This window comes from Triticum aestivum, chromosome 1D, assembly GCF_018294505.1.
Source record: "Triticum aestivum cultivar Chinese Spring chromosome 1D, IWGSC CS RefSeq v2.1, whole genome shotgun sequence".
In the NCBI taxonomy this organism is placed as follows: domain Eukaryota; kingdom Viridiplantae; phylum Streptophyta; class Magnoliopsida; order Poales; family Poaceae; genus Triticum; species Triticum aestivum.
Window position 1 is genome coordinate 394,825,033 of NC_057796.1, and position 10,643 is coordinate 394,835,675.

Below are 10,643 nucleotides of genomic sequence, written 5' to 3' on the forward strand. Positions count from 1 at the left end.
TCAGTCTTCACCAGAAGGTTGATCGCAATCACAAATGGGTCAAGCGTCAGTTTGGTTCAATTCTTCACAACATGACTGCTACCCACAATGCAGTGAAGAAAAACCATTACTACCTCCATGAAACCTTCAACCGTACCTGGGCTATTCTGTCTCACATTTATAGTGCAGAAGATCTGAAGAAAATGGGTCTCAAGGAAGATTTTGACTGGTCTGCACCTCCACCGAAGAAATACAAGAAGGTCAAGGTTCCTTCCTTGGTGGCCAGCTCCTATTCTTCATCGCGTGACACCGACGAGCATGAAGACTTGGACGACACTGCGGTAGGCCCTACATAACCAAACGACCCCAACAACGCTGGCGCTCCTTCATCAACTTGATATTCTTCAGGGGCGTTAGTCCTCATTTTCGAACCTTTTGGTCATTCGATGACAAAGGGGGAGAAATTTGAGTGAGTTAGTCTTCAAGTGGGTCTATCTTTTATGGGCGTTTTTTTCAAAGTTACAACTCTCGTTCTTCTGATGACTTTGTTGGATCGAGTTGTAAACTTAAAACTCTATGGTGGCCTGATACTTTTGTTGTTTCTCCTGCATGCTTATTCCACGTTAATGTTATTGCATGCATGCTGAATTACATCAGTCACCATATTTCATAATGCATTTCAAATTCTTCATATATTATGTCAAATGCGTGTATGAATTACAAGATATAGGGGGAGATCTCCATGATTCAACTCTTCAAGTGTGCATTGCTTCAAAAGCAAATTCCTCACTATGCACATCTTCAGGGGGAGTTCTTCTATATCTTGCAATCAAATTCCTCAATATCAGTATTTACACTTCATATGTTTATCCCCGTTGAAAACTTAACCTATATTGTCATCAATCACCAAAAAGGGGGAGATTGTAAGTGCATCTAGTGCCCCTTAGTGATTTTGGTGTATTGAAGACTTATAGGTTAAGGGACTAATGTGTTTATGAGTGTACACAGGTCTATAAGTCTATGAGGAGTTTGATATTTACAGAGAAAGTCGACCCCTAAAAATGAAGTTCTTCGACTGAAGACTTTGGATTTCTGAAGACTTTCTGAAGACTTTGAAAGTGAAGAAATTGGTGTGACCTTGAAGACTTTGTATTCATTTGAGGAACATGAAGCGTTAAGACTTTTGTTTTCATAGTTTCGTTTTTTCTTTCTTGAGTCATAGGAAACACCGTACTATTAAAGGGGGTCGAGGAAATACTAAGGAAAATTTTCCATGTGATGCTCAACTCAAAATCCTACACCTACCAATCCCTTCGAGTGAAGCCATTGGAAATCTCATACAGTTCAGTCATATTCTTCAGTGACAGAGACGAAGCTCTTCTGGTCTCTGAGGAATTTGTTCTGACTGAGGAGTTAGGAATTCGCCAGTGCGGATTGCCTACACAGTGAGGAACATGATAGCCCTGAGGAATTTGAGCCTCATATTTCCGACCGTTGCTGTGCTACGCGCCAGCTGTCCCAAAATATCTTATCCACCTAACAGTCATATCATTGAAGGGCATTTATGTCTTATCATGTCGGGTTGCTCCCTATTCTATAAATAGCCGCCCCCTACAACCACTAGCTGGTTGGCTGCTCCGAGAGAAACTTACATTTGTCATTTGAGAGCATCCCATCCTCCGAGGACTTTGAGCGAAAATCATCAAGTGAGGAAAACCCAAACCCAAACACCGACAAACCCAAAGTGATTGAGCATCACTGAAGAGATTGATCCTGCGTGGATCCGACGCTTGTTACCCTTGAGGACTGTGCTTCTTTCAGACGGTTAGGCGTCATGGTCTAGAGCATCCAAGAGGAATTGTGGATTGCCGAGTGACCGAGTTTGTGAAGGTTCGGAAGTCACCTGAAGACTTACCAAGAGTGATTGGACAAGGTCTGTGTGACCTTAGTTCAAGGAGAATACGGAGGACTAAGTGTCCTGGACTGCGTGTTCAGGACTGGGTGTCCGGGACTGTGTGTCCTCAGGTTTAAATACCTAGCCGCTCCAACCAGATGTACAACTGAGACAATAGTTGGACTGGTCTACCAAATCATTGTCTTCACCAAGCTTACTGGTTCTATTTCCTCAACTCTTTCATTTCCTCATTACTGTGTTGTGTGCTTGTCATATCTGTGTTTGAAGACTTTCTCAATTTCCTCAGTTCAATTTCTTCAGTCTGTTTGTCTTCATCATGTGCTATCCTGTGTTTACGCTTTCTATACTCTGTGTTTGTCTTCATTTCATCATGATGACCATGCCTATGTTCTGCTATGCTTACACTTGAGTACTTATTCCGCTGCAAGTAGTTCTTCGCTAAGGAATTTCCTCACCCGCAAATTCCTCAGTGAAGAATTCATAAAAATCGCCTATTCACCCCCCATCTAGTCGATATAACGCACTTTCAGATTTTACGGGTTTTTCCACCATTATCTACGAGTTGGAGCACTTTGCACCTCCGGCACACTGATCTGCAGGAATGCGGAAGGGAGAAATCGGAGCCATCGTCATCACCAACACTCCATCATCTTTGCGGTCATCTCCATAACATCTTGTCAACACCATCATCTCCATCACTTCCGCCCCTACTTTTTAGTGTATGAACTATTACCTCATATTTTTTGCTGGGATTACTTTCTGGTTTTGATTGATTACAACTTGTGGTTGATATTTAGAGATTTAATTGGTGATAGATTTGTATGTTCAGATTGTGATCATGACCTCACTCATGATGATCCATTTGATATCTCATGACTAGTCCGTTACGTTCTTGAGGACACGAGAGAAACCTTGTTGCCATTAATCATGTGAAACTAAATAAAGTTTAATGTTTTGATATTATTTTTTGGTTTGATTCTCTAGTGGTGATGTGCGAGCATCAATTGCATATAACTTTACCTTTAAGGGCCTAGAGGAGATCAATGTGTGATTAGTTGTCTATTTTTTGCGGGCGGTGTGATTAGTTGTCTATGATGGGTGGCTGGAGTAACAGAAATTACTAAGCCCTAAATTTATAAACTATTACATAAGGGGATGTTAGAACCCTAAAGCTTAATGCTATGGTTAGATGGTATCTTAATTACTCTTGTGTATTTGCTGATGTAATTAAGGGCACAATCATAAGTGTGTATTTTCTTCAAGTAAGAACAATATTAGCATAGGTTCCACCGCACAACAATTATCAAGGCAATGAAAGTTAACTCAATGAAACTAGATGGAAACAACTTTGTGAAATTTTGTATGCCCTCGAGAGCGATTTGATCGCTATATATAAGACAACTGTCTTCCCCTTAGCACAATTAAAAATTGTGCCACTTGATGCACCATTGCACTTTTCTTACAAGTTAAGTTCTTACAATTATTGTTGTGATCAAACAAAACATCAACCAATGTTTGCAGCTTTTATAAATTCCTAACAGTTTCCATCAACCAATTTCCTCTGCCCCTCGTGGGTTTAGACACACTTACTTATATAAAAGGGGCTCCAACGGATTTCCTATAGTTATAGGTTATGAGCGGGGAACTCACCAAGGCGGGCAACCCCCTTCGCCACCCCCTCCCACATAAGCAGAAGATCGAGCATAGGGCAGTGCAGACAACTCCCCCTCTGCGAGAAGTCAAAGCCCGCAATCATGTACAGATCATACCACCGCCCCTCTCAGAGATGACAGGAAATGGCACCGACCATAACTCACACAACCGCCACCCACAAAACCAAAAGAGCAACGAGAGGGCAAAATCTCTTTAGGAACACTATGATATCCTACAAGTAGGCCCATACACACCTAATCAGCGGGGCACACATTGACAAATGCGCATAAAACTGCCCCATCCCCCAACCAGCGGACGCCGAGCATTGTGGGAGTTTAGAAACTCTAAGGGATGCTTGAGCTCACTTGGTTTCCTTTCTCATTTATTGTATCCATATCTCTTGATAAATGTTGTATTCTCATTATGAAAGTAATGGAAAGGGGGGAAGCCCATTAGAAAAATCTTATTAGGATCATGGTGTGTCTATCACATTGATGAATTGTTGTCTTTTTGGGTGAGAGATTGTACCATGCTAGAAAAGAAGCATCAAAACGTATTTTAGGACAGTCCCAAGTATATGCTCTCGAATGGATCTTTCTCAAGTTTGCAATCCTCTTTCTTCCTCATTGCTTTAAAAAAGTCAATGAAGTTGTTGATAGTTAACAAAAATTTAAGCATGGCACCTTTATAGTTCTGCAAAATGAAAAATGTATTTTCCCATGGAGAGGAATTCCATGTGGTTTGTTGGCCAATGGATTTGTATCCTCCCAGTTTGATCAAATGTTAGCTTTCCAATTCAAGTTTGCTTTTAATTTTGTTGCTACTATTATATGTATCCGATGACACACCTACAAGAGAGAAAAAATCATAAAAGAAATCTCTAAGGATAGACACATTTAATCAACATGTTTTGTGACTATATATGTATAAAAATTCCTACCATTGTATTGTAAAAAATTATATGGCTGCCGCAACACCTGCCATGCATGGAAAGGTACACTTTAAAATGCGTGTCGGCAAACTTGAAAACGAAGAAAAAAGCGCTCTGCCTCTTGAGATAGGATTTTCAAAGAAAACTTGGACGTGTAAACTCTCATTTCCATTCATGAATGAGCGATGACGCGTGGGCTAACGAGAGCGGTAAATGGAGAGATGCACGTGAGGGATATGCGTGTGTCCGGAGCCGGGGAGGGGGTGACGACGTGGGAGTGATGATGCGCTTGGGCATTGCATGCATGTGAATTAAAAACGCATGTTTCTGCGCGCGAGGCGTCGACTATACCATTTTTGGATGTTTGTTCATGGGTAAAAACATCCAAACCCCAAAAGAAATGGTCCAAATATATTCCTGATATGCTAATTGAGCTACATGAAATGAAATAGAGGGAGTAGTTAGAGGAAGAACTTTCTTTCGACCATAGCAAGGTGGGCCTGTCCGAGATGCATTGGACCGCTGAATTGCATATGTCGGTAAATATGTTATAGTTAAAGGACTGGAGTGTGAAAAAGAAATATCAAAACTGTCAGCGGACCGATCTTGTGAGACGCGCCTCCAGAATTTTTCCTCGCTCCTCTTGGTCCTGTCCAACTCGAAACCCTAACACCAAAAAATCCTCCAAAATCCATTCCGCCGCCGCAGCCCGCAGGCACACACGACGATGGCGGCGGAGCTGGGCGAGATTGAGGAGCTCGTCGAGGAGATCCTCATCCGCCTCCCTAAGGACGAGCCTGGTAATCTCCTCCGCTCCTCCCTCGCCTACAAGCCATGGCGCGACCTCCTCGCCAGCCACGCCTTCCGTCGCCACCACGGCGACTTCCACCGAACACCTCCCATGCCTAGCTTCCTCCGCGACTGGCCGGAACTCAGCATCGAGTTCTTCCCCACCACGGATTTCCTGGCGCGCGGTCCCGACCCCCAGCACCAATATGCCGTGGAAGATTGTCGCCACGGCCGTGTCCTCCTTCGGTACTTCGATGAGGATGAGGATATGCCATTGCTGGTCATCTGGGACCCCATGACGGGCAGCGAAACAGTGCTTGGCAGCCTCGAAATGTCGGAAAAGGCAAGGTCGTTTGCCTCAGTGATCTGTGCTGCGGACAGCTGCCGCCACGGTGACTGCCATTCCGGTCCATTCCGCGTCGTTTTCGTAATCCTTCACCAGGAAGAGGAGGTCGCTACGGCGTCCGTGTACTCATCGGAGACGGCTAGTTGGAGCTCTTCGGCGGTCACCGATGTTGGTACGTTTGAGGATGAAGTCTATTTCTCCATGCCTAGTGTCCTCGCAGGAGACGCGCTCTATTTCCTCCTTTTCCGGGGCCAGGATGTTGAAGGTTGCAGTATTCTCAAGTACGACTTGGGAACCTCCTGTCTGTCGGAGATTCATCTGTCGGAGGAGATGCAGGATGCCAGCGACAATCCTATCCTGATGGTGGGGGAAGACGGTAGGCTGGGAATCGCACACCTGTTCTTTTTCTTCCTCTCCGTCTGGTCGAGGGAGGTGGATCCCGGTGGAGTTGTGTCGTGGACACAACGGAGAGACATCAACCTCGAGACTCTTCTTCCCACTAGTGATTTCACATAATCACCAGAGTTGGTTGGCTCCGTTGAGGGTACTGATATCATTTTTTAACCACAAATCTCGGCACCTATGAAATTGATCTCAAGTCACTGAATCACCTTTGAAGATGCTCTCGAGCAAGCTGTGCCTACATCCTAATATCAAATGGACCCTCTTTCCCTACGTTAGCTTCTACTATCCTCCAGGTACCCCTTAACTTTTTATATGCATGTATAGTTGTGATTTGGGAATAGATGTTAATTACTCCTAATATATTTCAATCTGTGGCACAAATAAAAAATAGTGAATGTGTAATCAGCAGACACTAAGATGCTTTCTCAGCATACTGACTGCGTGTTCTTCCATGATTGTTTCTTTCTTCAGCGGCGGCTGGTGTTGTCGTTGAAGCATCAAGTGATGATGATGGACATGGCAATGAGGAAGCAGAAGTCTCAAGCATTGAAGAAGTTTAGATTGCTGTTTTGGTGTTGGTGGCTTTCGTTTGGTTTCCTGTTGGATGGATGATGGGATAGTGGTGTGAGTTTGATGGCTGATGGAAGAGTTTGTGTTATGTCTTGTTAATTAACTGTCTCTATTTTTTATAGCCATGCTATGGATGTTTTTGTTTTTCAAAGTTCAAACCCTGATTCCATTTAAGCAGGGGAAAGTTGTCTTTTGTGTAAAAAAATGCTGAAAGTTGTATGCATAATTACACAGAAAGTTTTTTAATTTTCCTCTACAGAAAGTTTTATATTTAAATAGTGCCAGCAGCTGCATCGCCTGTTGTGCGTGGATCACACAATAATCTGCTAATGAGCCTCCCAGCTATGACACCATTACAAACTGATCGCCAACTTCTGCTGATGTATGTCTTCGCGCGCTAATGCGCTTTGCCTGCTGTGATTTTGGCACAGCAATTTAACCAATAATGAAGTAGGCTGCTCCGTGAACATGATGAATACTGGTATGTTCAAGAGGTTTTTTACGGTACCCTGGTACTCCCCAAACATATATGGGAGTACCGAGTAAATCTGTACGTTCCTTTGATAGGGTAGTTTAGTCTTTTCCGTATCTAATTTTTGACTAATTGCATTTCCTTAATCTACTCTGGTGATCCGGGGTAATATGAAACCGTCCTTCCTGTTTGCACGCACGTAGCGTCAATCATCTTCTTCCTCCCCGCAACAAAAAATAAATAAATCAGGGAGGCTGCAAAACTTTGTCGTACTTTAACCATGCTGCATCTCAGCCGCCGCCGTCGGCGTGTCACACCCCCGTCGAGAGGTTGTTTGTCACGCATCGGCGACCCGTCGTTGCATCTCTGGCCGCTAAGCCTAGCTCCGATCTGCAGGGCCTCACCTTTCTGGCGACGGTGATGGCCCCGCTCCGCCGAACCTGGCCGTGACTGAATGTTTATCACATGATCCAGTCGTCCCTTGTAACTCGGGATTACAGTTACTGACGGATTAAAAATTAACATGTTAACTATCCTTTGTTATTCCAATTTTACCCTCCAGATCGGGGCACTCCCTGCTGTTTAACGGTGGTACTCCATGACAGTGCTGTTGGAGTACAAACTAAAACTGTGTGTTAGATCGGAGGAAATTAGCGGCCCGTGTTAGTTTCAGGGTACCGTAAAACAACTCATGTTCAATGGTTTAGGTTTAAGCTGATATTGGTTGACTACTCTGTTTTCCCTCTTATTTGTTTTGCTACAGGTTTGTCTCCATGCTCTTTGGTTTAAAATAAGCTGATCTGTCTTCTTTCATATATATGTCACGCGTGAATTCCATTACTGTTGTATTGGTTTGATCCGTTGTAAGGAGTCGTCAAAGCCCTCCTTAAAAAATATGAACAAGTGAACAATGTTCTGTTATACAATCCTCACGGGTTCACGGTTGTCTAATTTGCCACATGAGAAACTCGGCCTTACAGAGGTTGCTGCCAGAGAAATACTGTAGACAATATATATGAAAAAATATATGTAATCATCATGTAAGCAGAAAGAATGCCTCTACTGAATACCCATTTTTTCTTGCAGGAGTATCTTGCATGGGCTTCTGCGGAACCTATATTACCTTCTTACCTCTCATGTGAGAAGCGGAGGTAAGAGGGAGCATGTTAAAAAACCTCAGTCTGGTAAGAACAGATGCTGCCATTTCTTACTTTGTTTTCGAAATTTCCCTCTCCTCTTTAAATCTGATCAGAACAGATCCTATTTGGTCAACTCCCATATCCTATGTTTTCTTAGTTTAAGGGCTTCTGAAGCTTGTTTGCATCTTGTGATTTGTGGTACGCCTGCTCCTACTAGCTTCTTCGCTCAGTCTAGTGGTTCTTTTCTCTGTTGGTGTATGACACCAGTGGTTTTATGACTCTACTGTTGCTGATGTGCCCTATTTATACTATTGGTCAATGCGTATATGGATGATACATATGTGGTTGACTCATATTTTGCACAGATGAGTAAGATCTGTGGTTTGGCAGCGTGGGCTTTAATTTACCGATTTATGCTAGAATTACACCTGTCATTCTCTCCTTCATGCTTATCGTTCTAAACAGCTGGATGGCCTCTTTGGCTGGCTTGGGAACAAAGGCTTGGTCTTATCCTTGGTAGGTTTATTTTCCCTATGTGAAATGCTTGCCTATTGGCGAACTTATGCCCTCGGCTGGACTTGTGTATGTTTATCCTCTTGAAGATTTCCTTGGATAGGAATTTCTTAACATAAATATGTGGCTCAGATCATTAGCATATTGGAAAACGGTTGGGTGGACTTAATTTAATCTGAAAGCTTGACCAATACTTAATTTAACTATGGGATTTGACTTAATGAGGTTTAACTAAAACTTACAGTGATAGACTACTGTTGACTTAAGTGAGGTTTGGCTGGGTTTGTTGTGGATTTTATGCTATTCTTGGAAATATTGGTTGTCTTTGCCATTCTTGGTTGGCTTTTATTATGTCTATTGTTGGCTTGAATGGGTCATAATTGTAGGCATCTATGTCTTCAGAATCAGACCAATTTCTGGTTTCGTCAAGGTTAACCTCAAATATGATATTCCATCTCTGTTTAGAGATGCATACATTCTAACCCTTAACCAAATTCTTTTATCTGTATGACTTTATGCAGGTTCTAATCCAAAATGGAGTTAAAATGCAGAGACGGAGAGGGCTTAAGCTAGGTCTTTTCTCCTCTTTTACTCCTTTTGTACTCACTTGTAGCATATACTCGTACATTTCCTCATTATCAATAAATTTTGTTTATTATCCAATTGTATTCCTTTTCCTATTGGTATTTCATTCGATTATGTAATTTATTAATCTCCCCCCTTGTATGACTTTATAAATATGAGTTTGTAACATTGAATTCAATGTTGACTGTATTTCTTCTTGATTATTCAGTTTTCTTTGTTTAAATTCCAATTCAAATAACTCTATACAATCAAGTCATTGTATCATAATAATAATTGCACTGTGACCCAAATGTGGCAAAATGAACAAATGTCATGCCCAATTACCCACACTTGGCTAGACATACTGGTTTTAAGGGAGAAGTTTTAAATTCCCTCAAAAAATTATGCATGAACTGCAGTGCACAATCGGGAAAACAGATCTCCGTTCTTATTGTAAACTATGGGTTGTTACACCATGAAATTAAAATTATTGGTAAACATTATTATCTTAATTTGAAAAACATCCATAGAGACAAATGGCTCTCGGTAGCATATGCACTTATACTCAAGAACTATACTTGATTAGAATTCTAAAGAAACATGTTATCTTTTTCATAATATAAATGTTCATATAATATATGTGCTTGTAATTTAAGAAAAAAATGTTTCCGTCGCAAGAGAAAAAAATTAGTGCTCTAAATATATAAAAATCTTAGCACTAAATTTTGTTCATTTTACATGTGAAAACTCTGTTTTTTGCAAAAACAAATACAAGCATAAAAGGACTTGAACATCATGTCCATGATCGCCACATTCTAGCTGCAATGATTTGTCGCTATCTATTTCTCAGCCACGGTTGTTGCAATCATGGTGTCCTCTACCTATACCCTCGCCATCACATCCTCAACCAAAGCCAAGCATTGGCTCCTGAATGTATGCAACACATGGCTCGAGGTGGCGTGTGATAGGTGAGGCACATCGCAACCGTCGAGGAACATGCATGTGGTGTATATCTAGTACCATGGCTGGTTTTATCAGTTTCTTGCTATGGAAGACAAAAGAAAAAATAATGTGATACTCAATAAGTTTTTAGAAATCCTGTATTGCAAACAACTTGTGTGTCGTGAATGAACAAAGCACACTGGAATATATTACCACTTCATCAAAGAGAAGTTGGATGAAGGAATTACTTTCATGATGTATGTGAGCTAATCCCCTCGCAAAGAAAAAAGATGCATGCTTATCAAATCAGACAGTAAATAACCACATATTCTTACTAATGTCTTCTACCGTATGAACTTTTTCGGTCTTTTGCAGTATCAAGATAGCCATCCCGTATTTTTGAAGAAGAAAAACGAACACAGGTA

At 41.8% G+C, this 10,643-nt stretch overlaps 1 protein-coding gene across 1 annotated transcript; it reads left to right on the plus strand.

Moving 5' to 3' along the window:
- The first annotated feature begins 5,109 nt into the window (after positions 1-5,109).
- LOC123170863 (uncharacterized) lies at positions 5,110-6,897 on the plus strand. Its single transcript, XM_044588596.1, has 2 exons — positions 5,110-6,311; positions 6,490-6,897. The coding sequence occupies exon 1, from the start codon at positions 5,206-5,208 to the stop codon at positions 6,127-6,129; it is 924 nt and encodes a 307-aa protein (XP_044444531.1). The 5' UTR covers positions 5,110-5,205; the 3' UTR covers positions 6,130-6,311; positions 6,490-6,897.
- The last annotated feature ends 3,746 nt before the right edge of the window (positions 6,898-10,643 follow it).